Here is a 16,915-nt window from a genome sequence, read left to right on the forward strand (position 1 = left end):
TCCACTGGGAAGAGGCTGGTGCAGCCCCTGGCCCTGAGCCCACAGCAGGCAGCCTGCCTTCACCCCTTCCTCATTGTGGCAGGCTCAGTCTGTCCCCCCAGTGCCCCTTCCCTCCCCAATTCTGCTTCCCCCAACACTTACTGGCTGGGCACTGCTCTCCAAGCTGCTGGGCTGCATATCAGCAATCAGACCGGTATCAGCCGATATGGCTGGTTAATAATCAGTCATTGGTATCAGCCGAAAAAATCTTTATTGGTGCTCTCCTAGCTCTTTGACTTCACTGTGGAGTTTATTTCTTTGGATAATACAATACTGGAATCATTACTTATTTTTAAATCCAGCCTTGAAAAGTGAATAAAGTAAAACTCAGTTTATCAACATCTAAGCCCTGCAGTTTATATGAGGGATGAGTTTTACTATCAGGTAACTGCAGAGTGATAAAAATATTCTGGATATCACCATACCTATAAGCACATAGGTGTGTGAACCACTGCTAATTAATGGAGGTTCTCTCAATTATTTCAGTGAAAGTAGGATTGGAGCTTAGTTTAAAGCACATCTTTACTTCATATTTTCTCTAGCCAGTACCCTACTCAAGCCCAGTGGAGTATACATGGATTACTTTAAAACTCATTTGTTAAATCTAGGTTTATTGCATCCTTTTAATTAGCATATTTTTTTCAAAAGCTTGAAAAGGGATTCTGAAATGTAGGTTTAGTTGATGGTTTTATTGATTACATGGAGATAGTTAAAATGGAGATATCTGGTAAAAACCCTGCTAGAAAATATGCTATAATAAGGTTATAAACTAATTTAAATGCTAGAAAATACCAGTGTAGTATAGGGTACAGTCCTGCATTGTCACATGAGCTCTTTGCACTATATTTCTATGATTTTGGTGCCATTATCATGTTTTTTATATCCTAAAGATTGGAGACAATATTATCATGTTTTAATATTCTACAGATCTGAGATGACATCCAAACGGCACGAGTTAAAAAACGATCAGTGCTCCATGAAGAACTGTAGCGTTTTGCCAGGTAAGGATTGCTCACAGTCTGCATTGCTGTACACATCAAGTGAAATGTTTTGGGAGTTGATTACTAAAAAGTAAATAGAGTCATATCTGGAAGGAAGTTTTTGTTGTAAGAACTTACTTTTAAATGCTTCAACATACATAGTGGTTTGGCAGTAGCAAGGTGGCAAATCAGGAAACCTTGAATGTGAGTAAGTGCTTGCTGTCTCCTGACCTGACCTTTCCTCTTGGGACCAGATCTTTAACTCAGCTGTGTTGATTTATATAAGCCAAGATACCGGAGACATATCTAATTATACTAGACATAGAACTGACCCTCTGTGTGCAAGCGGCATTGAGGAAAGAAGTAGATCATTCTGACCTCCTTACTGGAGGGGAGAGATTGAGTAAGTGTCCTGCTGAAAATAAAAGGGATACCAGAAACTTATTTCATGTGCTGTAGTGTGTTATATTATTATTATATCATTTAACAAAACACAATTATTTACTTTCATGTCCATTTCTAAAAATTCTTGTGAGTGGTTGCAGAAAAGATCATTGTATGGTATCATGGTACTCTCACTTCCCTGTAGAAAGTGGAAGATGTTTCTGCTGTTCTATGAAGGAAGCTTCCCAGACATAGAGGCTCAAGAGTGAAGGAAAAGGTGTGTATGTTGAACACACCTGTGCCACTGAAACAGATGACCAAGGAATGTGGTCAATCTTCTGTCACAAACCCATCTACAGGGTGTCCCCAGAGCCACATGTTTCTCCCTAGTGTTCTGCCACTTGTACCAAGAAACAGAACAAGGTTTGTCCTGAGATAACTGCTTCCCCCTGCAGATCTCAGCTCCACCAGATACCAGAGCTCACGGATGCAGCAGGGGAATCTGCCGACCCTAAGTGGCCTTCCTTTTGGGTTGTGGAGACGGAACAAAAAGACAAATAAAGTTGCTTACCCTCATACCTGGCTATTCCCTAGCCCTCCTGAGAGTCCTACCTGTATCTCCAGAACTCAGCCTTCCTGATAGTTTTGCCAGTCCTGGCTGTGAGTCCTGGGGCCTTGAACCTTTCTCCAACCAGGAAAAAATCAAAAGCCCCTGGCTGCCTTACAAACAGCCCTTATAATATCTCCAAGCCACACCTCCCTCAGCATTGCCCCAATTCCTCGTGCATCTCCATAATCCTCCAGAAGGTCTCTCTGTAAGACACCTGACATTTTCTGGCTGATGGGGAAAAAAACCAAAGGTGAGTAAGGGGGACTCTACAATAGTAGTAATTCAAGGTAGAAAAGAGGCTGTCTGTGAAAAGGGAAATAGCTGGAAATTAAGAAGATAAAGGGCAGAAAAGGAGGAGAGGAGAGGAAAAAATGTAAGAGGTCAGGTCTGGCAGGTACGTAATGACTCAGATGTAATGTGTTATAAATCCAATGTCTATATTAAGTCCATTAATTTTTGTATCCAGTAGATTTATGAAGTGAAGTTTGTAGGCTCATCTATAAAAGGTGTTTTGTAAGTTTCCTTTGAGGATTAGAACTGAGAGATCAGAGAGGGAGTGGTTGTCTTGTGAGAAGTGTGCCCCCACAGGTACTTGGGTATTCTTGTCTTTGATAGATTTTCAGTGTGCATTCATTCTGGTGCACAGTTGTTGTTTGGTTTCTCCTACATATTTTCCATAAAGGCATTTGGTGCATTGGATGAGATATATAACATTTCTGGAGGTAAGATCCAGGAATGGTGTTGGTTTTGTTGTGGTGGTGGTGATGTGTTGGCAGGTTTTGCATTTCTTGTCCTGGCATGATCTGGATCCATTCAGTGTGGTTGGGTCATAGAGGAGTTGATTTGCCCATTACAGACAGACAATAACTTGGGTGCCCATTCTACCTGCCTCTTCTGTCTATACTTGGGAGTGGCACTTGCCCTAGTATCACAATAGTAAGAGAGATTTAGTAGTTGTGCCCGCTCCCCTTCCTTGATTAAACCATATCCAGAATAATAAAGATATATACAGATGGTGTAACATAACCAATACAGTGATAAAAGTGATATAACTGGATAAATCATAACATTGGCTCTCCAATGAGACCCCACACGCCAGTGAAATGAACACCAAAAAATCTTCATGACACCCCACAAACCTAGTTTAGGGTCGGGTTCATGACACACTCCCATTAGTTTAGAGAAAAAGCTCTTTCAAAACTTGTTTTATTTATCTTGCATATTTTGATTCTGACTCTTTTGATACTATGGGACTGAAGAGTCAGAGTTCAGTTTCTTATTTTACTGGTCTACTTAAAGAATCATTGTCATATGTGATATTTGCTTTCATGCTTGTGCTTCTTTTTTATTCTCATTAGTATAAAGCTATAACTTTCTTTTTCATTTTTGAAGTTGGTGACCTCTGAAGGTTTTTGTATCTCTGGAAGTTTCATTGGTTGAAAAATATCTGGTATCATATTCTGGAAAGCCTATGGCCCATTAACTTACGTCCATTAATGACTGCAAAATTCATAAACCTTTACATAATGATTTTCTTTAAGTACAGTAGTATTAGCTTTTATGGTAATTTTACTGTTATTTATGATCCCAAAAAATGTCTATCGAAAAGTGAGATAATCACATAGGGTATGTAATTTGTAGATAGTTTAATACCTTATAGTAATTGTTGCAGGCTCTATTAAAGATTAAGGAGGTTACAAGGCCTGTCTTTGAAGCCAAGTGTAATTCTTTGTAAGGAAAGTTATATTCTTAATGGTGGTCGGGAGTGATTACTTGGGGAGCTGCAATAAATCATTCATGAATTTCATTGAGCTTTATTTCTTCCTGATTTGAAAAACGTGTCCCCCAATATCTAGCTAAGAGATCCTTACTCCCTTTGCATCTGCTTACATTTCGGTTATACTGTTCTTCACACTTATTCTTTTCAAGGTAACAGGAAATGCAGTGTAGGAGATCAACATGGAGAACTCCACAGCTTGAGTTGATCTGATCTGATATATATGGAAATTAATAGCACTTGACTTTTAGCAGAATTGGATTCTTTGCAGCTAATCCTGCATGTGCTAATTTATCTTTTTTTAGTAGTCCCACTCAGATTTAAGGGGCTGTTCTTGCAAGTGAAGCCTTGCACATATTTAAGTCTTTGCAGAATCAGGTAAAGTATTATAAAAATATAACGCAAAGAACAATTCTGTTCTTACTATTATAGGAAAAATGACTAGGTTGCCAAACAATACTATAGTTTTAGATCTCTAATTTATATATAAGCAGTGACACACTAAAGACCAGGGGTGGAGGGGAGCACACTTGTGCCAAAGAAATTTTTAGAGAAATATTTAAATTAGTCTTTAAAGAACTTGTCACCCTAAAGGCTTAGGTGCTTCTGAATATTGCTAATATCTACTGTCAGCTTTTGAGACAGTCTTAAGATTCTTTTAAGTTTAGAAATAATATGTCCATCTGTATGGCATCTAGAGACACTGCACATGTCTACACAAGACACTACCTGAACAATAGCCTAATAACACTGCAGTTACGCGTCACAGCATGGACAGTGCTGATATGCTACTGTGCAGTATTATTAGGCTACTGCTCAGTAAGTGTCACTAAAAAGGCATTCGCTGGCGCTACTGCGCAGTAACTCTGGTTACTGCACATTTTTTAGTGCTTGATTATACAAGCACTAAATTAAATGCACAGTAGCCACTGCACATTAATGAATGTGTAGATGCACCCACTATGTATGGAAGGAAAATGTCAGTGTTTAAATGCCCACAGTTTGCAACACAGTTAACCCTCTTTTGACCTTCCTTTGAGCCACCTGGCCAACCAGAAAAAGAGGGGAAAACATAAAACAAACCAACATACAAAGAGAAAATGTCTTTATAGTTTTTGATCTAGTTGTTCAAAGGTTTATCCAAAAATTTTGAGTCTGGCACCATGTACCAAACTAAGTAACTGGGTTCTTAGGTGCACCAGCAGGGGGAGTGAGTTTCATAGCCAATGACTTTCCACTGAATTTAACCATGCTTTTCAAACTCAAGGGCCATCAACAGAAGTAGGTCATCTGGTTCTGTTGCCACAACAGTGGACACAAAGATAAATACAAGGAAGGATCCTGGCTCCATTGAAAGGAATGGAAGTTTTGCCATTCACTTGGACTGAGCTGGGATTCAGTCTTCAGTTACCGTTATAGCCAAGTTCACTATCAAATATGGCTTTATGTGTTCAAATTAACTCTTGGCATTGCACACCATGGGGATGTGGGGCAGTGCCCATGTGTGGCAGTTTTGTACTAGTTTACTACATGAAGCAGGCAAGCCAATGCCTTCTGCACAAGTTATAGCTTTTGAATGGTCTTCAGGGGACACCCACATTTCAGTAATCTAACCTGGAAATACAGTACTCCATTTAAAAAGTATTGCATTACTGGCACTCCTTTTATGTGAGAAAGTTCTCCTTGAAAGGAAAAGGGCTTTTCTTCACTGCAAAGTTAACTTCTGTTATAATTCATGTATTTCCCCAACATATCCTGTCCACAAACAAAAAGCCTTAACTTGAATATGCTGATGCTTTTAACTCAAGTTGGCTAGCCTTTCAAGTGGTACCATGAGCTAACACCACTCATCAGCTGCTAACATGTTACAGCACATGCAAACCTTTAGGTCATTAGGTTGTTGTTAAAGTTAACATGTGCTGCAAGCACTTGAATGTTCAGGGTTAAAACCTTCTGTAATGTACACAGCTCTGACCTGTTGCAAGGGAGCTAGTGAGCAGGGACATGGCTAATAGCTGGCAAGTTTGCTCCATTACTGTGCTGCTCAACTGGCTCTCTAGCAGCAACAAGCCCCTCCCCAGCCTCCAGCCCAGCACACAGACACACACGCACATACCGCAGCCCCAGCACCCCCCACCAGCCCCAGAACACACACCCACCCATACCCATACCCATACTTGCTGGGGCCTCCACAGCCCAGCAGCTCCCCTCTCCCCTCCCTCACTTCACCTCTTTCCTCATTCACCAACCAGTGCTATCCAGCCTGTCTTGCGGGGCATCAGAGTCCAGGAGGACAGATAATCTGCCTTGGAGTGGTGCCTCCTGGGTTACTGGAAGACTGCAGATTGTTTTTTTTTTATCTCCATGGAACATTTAGAAGTTATGCTAAGTCAATCTGCCTGGCACAGCTCAAAGATAACCCTCGCCTCAAGTGGCCTAACTTTAAGATGCCTAAAGAGCACTTAGCACTAGTTAATGAGCCTTTAACAAGAGCTAATTGTAATGTAGAATCTCACTCGCAGGGTTCAGTAATCTACCCACTCTACAGCTTCACTGTTATTACACAGTTTGGCTGTCCTCAGTTGAGCCCAAAAACAGGTATCGACACTGCAGTAAAGGCACAGAAGACTGAGACTACCCCAAAGAATGAATGAGCATAGCTCATATTCTGATACTCCCTGGAGAGTTCTGCTTAAAAGTGAACATTATGATCTGGCCTGTTTTTCTTACCTGAGTACCACGGTGGGCCAAATCCTCTCTTTTGCTATTCTGCATGTACTCGGAGAGTAAAGAGGGGAATTTAATTCAGTGTTTTTAATAAGGGGAATCTCTAGGTAAGATATTCAGGAAAAATGATGTAAATAAAAAATATTGCTTCAGATTAACATTTGTAAAAGACAGTTTTGATTAGGCATCTTAAAACAGCATAATGTTTTAAAGTAAAGATCAACCCAACTGTCCTAGTCTCTGGACTGAAAAAAAAAGCTTTGACCAACTCTTCATTGTCAATTAGCGATCTTTTGTATTATTGCAAAAATACTGTGTCTGTTTTCTAAGACTTGTGCTGAGCACTTTTCCAGAGCTGATTTTAATTATTCTTCAGAAAGCTTCAGCTGAAAGAAACTATGGTCTCTTGCTCTCAGAATACTCTTACTGCAGTCTATTCAGGGATCATTTGACATTAGTTCAAGAATAGTCTCCTGGTTCTGTTAAAACTTTTAGCATGATAACCCATAGCTCTGAGTATCAAAACTAATCACATCACATGCCATAAAGAAAAAATCCTACTTGTTTGCTCCACCACAGAATCTTCCTTAATTAAGGCAAGGTGTGCTGAGCTAATTCTTACAAACAGTTCTGTACTTGTTGGAATGTGCCTAACTGATACCTTGTAAAAATAATCATCTCATTCCAATGGCTGTAGAGAATAAGCAGTAAAATGTAAAGAGATCTCAAGGACACAAATTACTAAAATAGCAAACACACACTTTATGCATCCTATACATATGTATATATTTATTTTGGGGTCCCTGCAGCACTGTTGTCAAGAAAACACTCCACAACACAGAACTGACCCTTCCTAACATTTGTTGTCAAGAAATCACTCTGCAGCATGTATAAATCATGTATAGAATTCAATTCAGATGCATGTGACTGATTTTTGCATGGCATCACAGCATGCATTGCTAGCTCTATTTTCTCTTTCTGTGCTACAGCATTATTAAGTAGCATTGGTGCAAAAAGCATTTTATTTGGGGAAGAGAGAGAGAGTGTGTGATATTTCTTTTTCTCTGTTTTAAATGTCATTGTATTTTTTAGAACATATGGGGAGGGAAATAAAGAAGTTGAAGATTTTTATTTACAGATAACTGAACAGCATCTTGTACGTTCATATGTCATAGATTTTAAGGCAAAACAAGAGTATTATGCTCATCTGGTCTGCCCTTCTCGATAACACAGACCAGAGAATTTTCCCAAGTGATTCCTTAAGGTCTTTTACAAAGATACTTTAGAGTCTTTGAGTGTGGAAGACTACCACATCCCTTAATAAGTTTTCTAGTGATTAGTGACCCTAACTGTTAAAATGTGTGTCTTCTCAGACTACGGACTAGAACATCATTTCTGGATGTTGGATCCAGTACTCCAGTGGTGTGGAGGGGAGCATTTCTTTTGCCCTTAATCTTGGTGCCTAAAAATCTCCTAAACACATCTGTTTATTCCAAATCTACACCGGGATAACAGTTTTGAAGTCCTTTATGAGGTTTGCATTTTGGAGAAAAGGAATGTTAAGAGGGAGAAAGAGCAAAAGTAACATAATACATGGTGGTATGTAAGCAATAAAGGAGAAATAATGAAGTTTGCAAAGAGAAGCATGGAAACAGTATCTTGATGAAATCAGAAGTGATTGAAGGGCTTCCTTAACCATGGAAGAATGCATTCTAGCAGTCTAAATGTTATTCATTTACAATTAATACCATACCAGAGAAAAAGAAGGATAGTTTCCCAAGTTTGAAAAAGGCATTGTCCTCATAATTGTGCATATGAAAACAGCATGCAATTCCAGTACCAGCATAAGAGAAAGAGAGGGCTGAGGCCCTAACCCACACTAGCATATCCCCAGAAGAGTGATGGTTGCTGGTGTTTTGTTGCTGTTTTAGTTTTAATGTTTGTTAGTTTCAGTTAATAGGAGTTGGAATTTGAAATAAGGTAATCATAGCTGGAATGTTTTCTAAAGCCTAAGGAGGGGAAAAAATTGGCTGTGCTGTTGTAGTGTTAAACCATGATCTTAAAAAGGTTACTGGATATGGCTAATTTTATAAATTGAGAATAGCCATATTGAAGTGAATGAGGATATGAATTTAAGAATGCACATAAGTCTTTGCAGCATCACAACAAAATATGCTTTGCTGTTAAATTAAAGATGAGCTTTTCTAAGAAAAGGACATTCTAGTATACTGGGACAGTCCTTCACCATGTAAAATTGGGCATTTGGCATACACAGAATTATTGGATCAGGGTAAACATGATTTTAAAAAAATAGTTTAGGGACAAGCTGTGGTGGTGATTACAGATTAGTGCAAAGCTGTTGCATTTTTAGGAGAATATTTTATATTCATGTACTATGTAAAGTGTTTTGTCAAAACTGGAGTCTTACCACTTCTCCAAAGCTGGAGTGAAAAGGTTTTTATTAAAGTTGATATCGGAGACTGGAAAATGGAAAAACACCTTTGAAATATTTATTCTTGGGAATAGGTGGTAAATAGAATCAATAATGTTAAATATTTGGAGGTTACTCCAAAAACTCCAAAAACATGGCATGGGAGATCATGTGTATGTTAAGTATTTATAGCTTTAAGTATTTATAACATTGAGAGTCATATTTTCTGATGTGAGTTTTAGGTTTGACTTTAACTAGGAATCCCAGCGTGGGGGCAACCATGCTATACTCAGTCATTTTAACCAAGAGTAGCTTTTTCAAGAAAAGCCCCTATAACCACTAGGACAAATGAACTTCTGCTCAGATTGAGTCCTAGCTTTGTCTCCCTTCCCTTCTGTTTAAACCAGGGATCATACCTTGTCTGGATTTTATATAGCACGCAAAGACCTCCAATGGCTGAATATTGTACTTCAAGTAAAAAAAAAATCAAGATAGGGGCTTGCAAGGAGCAAAGGTTTTTCCATGATATCTTTTATTAGCCCCACTGCAAGCTGGGAGAGATGTTAGATAAGCTTTTGGGCACAAAATGCCCTTCTGCAGGTTCTGAGGAAACCCTTGAAAAAAATCCTTGCTTTTCACCTATCTCTTGGACCATCATTGCCATAGCAACACTCCCTCCCTGTTTATAGGGGTCCAACAGTGCCTGGTTTCAGGTTGTCTGGAAATTTGGTCCTTAACATCTTACACCTGTTTTAGAAGTAGAGGAGTGCACAAATACCTTTTCACACCCACATGCATGGTGTGCCCCTTGTGCAGTTTCATAACAGTCTCAAACACCATTCATTGCAGATAAAATACCTTATTTCAAATACCCCTTGCCTTCTGCTTTGCTCTTCAACATCTTTTATCCTTTGCCCTAGCCTTCCCTTGGGAGCTGTCCAAAGCATTCCTGAGCTAGAAACTCTGACCTCTTCAAAGGCCAGACTACAGCTGCCTCTTGCCTTGGGTTCTTCAGCTCTTGTAGTAACTGGCAGGGCAGAGCCAGAGCAAGTGTGCCCATAACCTTCAGAGCAATCTGCTATGTCAGCACCCAAGAAATGGGGAAAGGAGCCCTTTACAGCCATATCCTGTTTTTCCCCCCCTTAGATCTAGTGCAGAAGGGGAGACTAGAGTTGTAGCAATTAAAAACAGGTTTTTCAAGTTATTCTTCCTGCTCCAACAGAAAGACCGGATTGATAAATCTAAAGCAGTGATTCCCAACCAGGGTGTCGCAGCACCTTAAGGTGCCCTGAAATCCTTTAAGGGGTGCTGTGGGGTATAAGACAATGTTAGCACTGTTAGGTGTACAAACATGATTGACAAGGTAAACCGAGAGATTTCAAATAGGAATCCACAGTGTTAAAAACATTATGATTTGTGTTCTTTCTGAGTTCTTTGCAACATAAGACTTGTTGTACTATGTTCCTGTAATCAAAAAACGAGTGAAAAGTAAGAGCTGGAATTTTCCAAGGAGTGTCTTGCATCTAACAAGGGGTACCTTAAGTTTAAAAAAGGTTGCGAACCACTGACTTTATTTAGCAACTGGTTTTTTAGTTGCTCCACAAGTCAGCAAAGTATATGTTTTCTTCTCATCAGGTAGCAGGTTTTTGGGCAAAGGTTGGTCATTAGCCAGCCAGCCCTTTTTTTCAGGACAGGCTTGTGACAGTATTCTGTGTGGAACTTAAGCACTCATACGGAGTTATAGAGAAGAGTTTCCCTGCTGGCTCAGAGCACAGTACCACTTACTCGTATTTATGAATGTTAATGCCCAAATGCTTCACAATGTAGTATTAAATGTAACTTTTGGTAAGGAAAGTAAGAAATATGTATTATAAAGGAGTCCGCAGCTAAGTGTAAATATGTAGGTTTTCAGGGCATGATGCATCTGCTGTTGAATGTGTGCTGGGTCGACCCTGACTATTGGTCCTTTCAGTTGTAACATGCACTGACTTAATAGATAAGGGATAGGTTATGTTGTGTTTTCTGCTTCTTTGTATTTTGCCTTCTAACTACATGTCTGCATATTGGGCTCTGATTCTGTTGAGTTTCATTATCTAGTGATAACGGAGCAGGATTCTTGAACTTGCTTTAAATATCAAGCAATTATAATAAGCAGCAGAAGGGTAGAATCTGCAGGACAGACTTGTGCTGCTAAGTTCTACAGTCATCCTGACATTTTGTGTGAAAAGACATTTCATTCCATGGCAATGTGAAATCTGTGTGTACTTGGTGCTGGATCACACAGCAGCTCTGCATGTTAGAATATTTAAGTGCTCTATTTCATTGCTACACGATACTATCTTGTATAGCAGGATCCTTTTAGTGACTGGAATGAAAGGTATCTCTCCTGGCTTTCTGTGGTGTGACAATATACTTCATTGTATCCTGAGATGCAAGACCTGAAGGAAAATTAAAACTATAAATAAGAAGCTGAACTACCCCATTTTTGTTTTTAACTCTTACTCATCTTTAATATAAATTAGCAGAAGTTTCAAAGTGCTTCTTCCAAGAGTATAGTGTTAACCCAGGTGCCCTGGCTATATTCCAGGGTCGATAATAACATCCTGCCGAACCATATAACCCTGGTAATTTTTATTGCATGCAGTATTCTTCACTTCCACTCCTAAATTATCATATGATGCTGCATTTTGCACCAGAAGAAGCTTCATGTCAGCTGTGATTCCTATATCATTTGTAACATGTTTTGAGATTCATTAGTATAAAAGTCACTATATGTAAAATCCTTACCATTGCACTTTTATTTCCACACCAGGTCTATTGGCTATACTTTTACATCTTTGTCCTGTTAATACATTTAATTTAATACAACACAAGGAGGCAGCTTTAGTGTGCTTTTGCAGATCACTAGACAAAATGCTTTGTCAGCCAGGGTGTCATAAATAATCACATATTTAGTTGAAAATCCATTACTATTGAGTCTCAGTTAAAACTCCATTTCTTTCAAGTATCTTACCATTTTCTCAACAGTTTAAACAACTTGCATTATGCTTTGCCTTTTGTACAGAGACTTCACAGGGATCTGTTAGAAAGATTTGTCTAGTTACTAGTCCAAAAGCCAACTTAAACTTATTTTCTAATTCTCATATCCTTAAGAAAGAGATTCAGCTCAGCAGAATAAAATTCACTGCCCACAATCCCAAAGGCTTTGTTCTATTTCACAAGAATACATTGGAGTCAGATTCTGACTTTTGATATGCACCAAGTGCATGACTTCCATTGTTATCAATGGGAGTCCCTTGCATCTGCAGCCAGAAAACACACTCCCCTGGTAAGAGACTTTTAGGATTAATTGCTGTAGACAGAATAAAATCAAATATTTAAGAAACTTGGCTCTGTTTTCTTGCTGCTTTTTTACAGTGTAACTCATTCCTGCAGATATTTTTCACTATATAGAGAAATTCCCAGTCTGTGCAAAAAAGAAGGAAAAAACTTGTTTTAATATATTTTCTGGTGCCAAAATACACAGAATGCTAATGTGTCACAAAGGAAAGGTACAGAGAATAGGAGTGTTTCTAAGGCAACAAAACATTTTTATTTTATTTCCCGTTCACTTTTATAATGATTCCTGTTGCTTTGAAACTCTCCAGGCATATTTAGGCAATAAAAGGGGCAAATAACTTTCTTTCCTCAAAGTCTTTTATTTGTGGTTCTCCTTACCTAACCAAAAATGTAACTGCTTGGAAGCTTGATGCAGTCACCCTCTGTTTACACAGCAGCTTGGTGACTGCTTTAAAAGCATGTACCAATTTTATTACTATTATTAATCCCAATTATATGGCATGGCATTTCATTCTGTATGGCATTTTTCATGCAAAACGTCTCCCAAATGCTTAAGAAAGTTAATAATACAATGTTAAATACTAGCACAAGGAGGGAGAAATTAAGAGGTGGGCAAGGGCTGAGAGAAGTTTTCAGTTAAAATTTGAAAACAGATTGGACTCATTTTCATCTCTGTGAAAGCCCCTTAATACTTTCACTGCATTGCATTTCAATCCACTTTAAACTCCCCTTTAGAGTATAATTGAGAATCAGGCCTGTTATACCTATATGGCAGAGGTATATGTGAAGGCAGGAGCTCCAGAGAAGGTTTCCTCCCCCCACCAAAAAGGGTGATTTTCTTTAGGCTTAAAGAGGACTATTTTGTAGAATCCATGAAGAATTTTAAAATGAAAGGAATTGGATTGAACTGGATCCTGAATTAAACTAGGAGCCAGAGGAGTTGGCTAAGTGTATGGGTAATCTGGATCATGCTTTTTTATATAGTTGGAGAAGTGGCAGCAATGTTTTGCAGACGCCTGATTCTGAAAAACTGAGGTTAGGTAAGGCCACTGAGAAACGTGCTGCCATAGGTAGGATGAAGGAAATGAAGGCATAAGTCAAGATTTATGCAAAGTGCCTACTAAGCCTTCACTTGTATGATCTTTACAGCTTGTCAAACTTACCCCAAATTTGTATACAGAATAACATTTTCAAACATGAATACATTGCACCAGGGGTGCTCAAACCTCAGCTGCTGGCCAGATTCAGCCCCTGGCACTTTGTCATCTGGCCTGAGGGGCTCCTACCCTCAGACTGGCCCTGCGTATGTTCATTCAGCCCACAGGGCCAACACTGAGCACCACTGCATTACACAGTTAAAACTATAGGTCTTTTTGGTTATTAATTAGAAAAAATATTGTCCCAAACTCTACTATCTATATTTCTTCTTCCTTTCTCCTATCACCAGTCATGGTTCTTGTGCACTTCCGAAGTTTCATTCTGAAGTGTATTTTTCTTATAATACAGCAGAATCGAAAGTATAGTTCCTTTAATGCATTTAAACTTAGACTGGGGCCTGTGCAATTGTGAATGTAACATGCAAATACCAACATGCTCATTGACTCCTACAGAATCTCTTGCCTGGGGATTTAGTTGTAGTAACAGGAGAATTTGGTAGTTGTAGATAGCTGTTCTGGCCTTTGAGTACAGAAAATGGTAGGGGTATCTATGCACGACCACATATACTTCTAGATCAGTAGTTCTCAACCTTTTTAGCTTTGAGGCACCCCTTGTTAACCTCAGGCATGTCTACATGGAAATGTATGCATGCCTAAACTTAATGCACCTTAGCCTAAGGCACATTAAGGCAATTTAGGCATGTGCCTACATGCAGACACCTTAAGGTGCCTTAACATGGCTCACCAGGCAGCCTGCCCTGGTCAGCAGCCTGGACAGCCCCTGGAAGCCTGCGGCAACATAGTCAGGCGGTGCAGCCCTGTGCCGGGCAACGGAGTGGGAGCCTCTAGTCCCCCCGGATGCGACTGGCCTGGCCTTTGCCCTGGCTCCAGCCTTGGCCCTGGCTCTAACCCCCTTCCCAGGTTCCTGTCTCCCCAGCATCAGATGAGAACAAGCTGGAGTTGAGCCCGTGGGTCCCCAAGCTGCCATCAGGTGCCGCCAAGGTGAAGAAGCAGCAGGTGCTGTTCTGCAAGTGCAGACACTGTAGCTGGAGTGGCAGTTCCAGCAGAGGTGCGAGGGCTCCTATCAAAGCACAGGGGAAAGGTGCCCCGCAACTCCCTGCAGAGAGGGGGGACAGTGCAGCATAGGCAGGGTCTTTGCTAGCAGCTCCCCCATGCCTCTCATTTGGGGCAGGGTTGCTGGCCAGCCAATGCAGCCCTGCAGGGGTTGGTTGCCTCACTGTCAACTTTCTAAGAGATAATGACGCCCTTAGAAGCCTGCGCTGGGGCTCCCACCTGGGACAGCAGATGGGCTGGGACTGCATCTGCCCCCAGTGCTCGGCACAGCTTTCCCTGCTCCACCCACCTCTGTCCTGCGCAAGCACCTGGCCTCCATGCCAGACACTACAGGTGGGAGAGGTGGTATCAGCTCCTGGGGTCTCTGTGCAGTTCAGCACACAGGCTAGGCACAATGTGGCTGGGAGCTCGACCTTGGATCAGGCGGACTAATTAGAGAGCTGAGCCCCCAGCTGCCTTGTGCCCAGCCTGCCTGGGCTGAGCTGCGCACAGCCCCCAGGAGCTGACACCGCCTCTCCCACCCGCAGTGTTCAGCACGGAGGCCAAGCGCTTGCCTGGGGCAGAGGTGGGTGGATCAGGGAAAGCTGTGCCAGGTACTGGGGTCAGATGTAGTCCCAGCCCACCTGGTGTCCTGGGAGGAAGTCCCGGTGCAGGTTTCTAAGGGCGCCTGAATCCTGGGCAGGCAGTGAGATGTCTTGCCCCTTCAGGGCTGCATTGCCTAGCCAGTAACACCTACCCCGAGGGAGAGGCATAGGGGAGCCACTAAAGCTCTGCCTGCACTGCACTGCCCCCTTCCTCTACAGGGAGTTGTGGGGGAGCCTGTCCCTTTGACAGGAGCCCTCATGCCTGCTGCCCCCTCTGCTGACTTACTTCACACTGACAGGGACCTCTGCTGCTAGGAGCTGCTCCAGCATCTGTGCCTTGGAGAACAACACCCACTTCAATTATTTTTTAGATTACAAAAATACTTCCCTTAAAATTAAAAAGTTAGACAATCAGACAGCATTGTTATTTTTGTCACTTGAGTATATTTCTCCCTGTAGCAGGAACTGCAGGCTTTATTAATCTTATTCAAGGCACATACTATGAGTAGCACAGAAAATTTAAAAAGAAGACTCTAATACTATAGTAGAAAGTAATAGACCAGAACCAGAATATGTAGTAGATATTTCCCTTGACATTTACTTGGATCCTGCTATCAAATGCTCCCTTCACATATAGATGGAGAGGTAGGTGAAGTATAGCGAATGGGAGAAGAAAAGGGGACCCTTAACCTGAGTCACAAGTTAGTGTTCTGTAGGATTTTGTTCAAATATCCTTGGCATGTTTGGCTGTACAAATAGGATGCTTTAAAAAAAACAACCCTTTGCTTACCATGACTTCAAGGCCCAAAGATTTAGTAACAAGTTATGAGGTCCATCCCCTCTAGCTTGTTACTTGGGATCACGCTTTAATCCAGTTCTTGAAGTCATGCATCCATATTGCAGGAGTGTGCTTCTATAACTGACACTGAAAATCTTGTTTTGCTCCATGTGTGAATCTCCACTGATGCAAGTAGGAGATTTGCATGAAAAAGAACCACAGTCTCACACCCCGATTATTCTGTAAATAAAAGTGCCTTTCTTTCCCAGCTCCCCATGCAAGACATATAGTAGCTAACAAGCATTTATTTCCTAAATGTATCCATCCTCACAGTCTGTAGGCGAAAACAATCTGAACATTTTTTTTTGGTACTTAACATCTGCTTTGACTTCCACAGATTTTCCAGCAAAGCTTTTCATGGTATACAAAAGACATGATACTTGTTTTTTATAGGGTCAACTCAACCTCCCTTTCTTTTGAGGTGGAAAAATTTAACTTTCATGTGGTTACTTTGTATCACAGTTGTTAAGGAGATTTTTACCATGTAGGTCTTCTTTGCTTTGTTTGGACGACAAAGATAAAAAGGTCCTTTTCACAATAAACACAGCTTGACCCTATGTCCTTGGTCAAAATTTCCCTCTTCTTCTCCCACTTTCCTATGAGCATGCAATGTTTTATAGACTAGGATAGCCATGTCATCAATCTGTCCCAGAGATGGCTACATCTGATTGGTCCAGTATATACATAGGTCCTGATCTGACTTTACACACGAGTATTTCCATTGAAATTGTTGATAATCATATGCATAAACACAAGCATATTGTAAGTGTTTACAGAACTGAGGCTATAGTGTTTTACAGTCTCTGACATTATCAAGATAGAAGGGGTTGGGGGGGATTAACGCCACTGCAAGCCCACTGGGCAAGCTTCGTAAATTCAGCAGGCTAAGGCACTCCTACCCTAGCCCCGGAACGATCTGTGGGAAAGGCAGGGGCCCCCAGTGGGACACTTGCATGCCCATACACCAAGGCCAGA

At 40.8% G+C, this 16,915-nt stretch overlaps 1 protein-coding gene across 1 annotated transcript in view; it reads left to right on the forward strand.

Annotated features, from left to right (window-relative positions):
• MORN1 (MORN repeat containing 1) overlaps window positions 1-16,915 on the forward strand; it is a 226,750-nt gene that overhangs the window by 200,397 nt on the left and 9,438 nt on the right. The window contains exon 13 of the mRNA XM_019511542.1: window positions 967-1,040. Coding sequence (XP_019367087.1) covers window positions 967-1,040 — 74 coding nt within the window. The remainder of the gene's footprint in view (window positions 1-966; window positions 1,041-16,915) is intronic.

The sequence above is a fragment of the Gavialis gangeticus genome, unplaced genomic scaffold, assembly GCF_001723915.1.
Source record: "Gavialis gangeticus isolate Ggan-Ray unplaced genomic scaffold, GavGan_comp1, whole genome shotgun sequence".
Taxonomy (NCBI): Eukaryota; Metazoa; Chordata; order Crocodylia; family Gavialidae; genus Gavialis; species Gavialis gangeticus.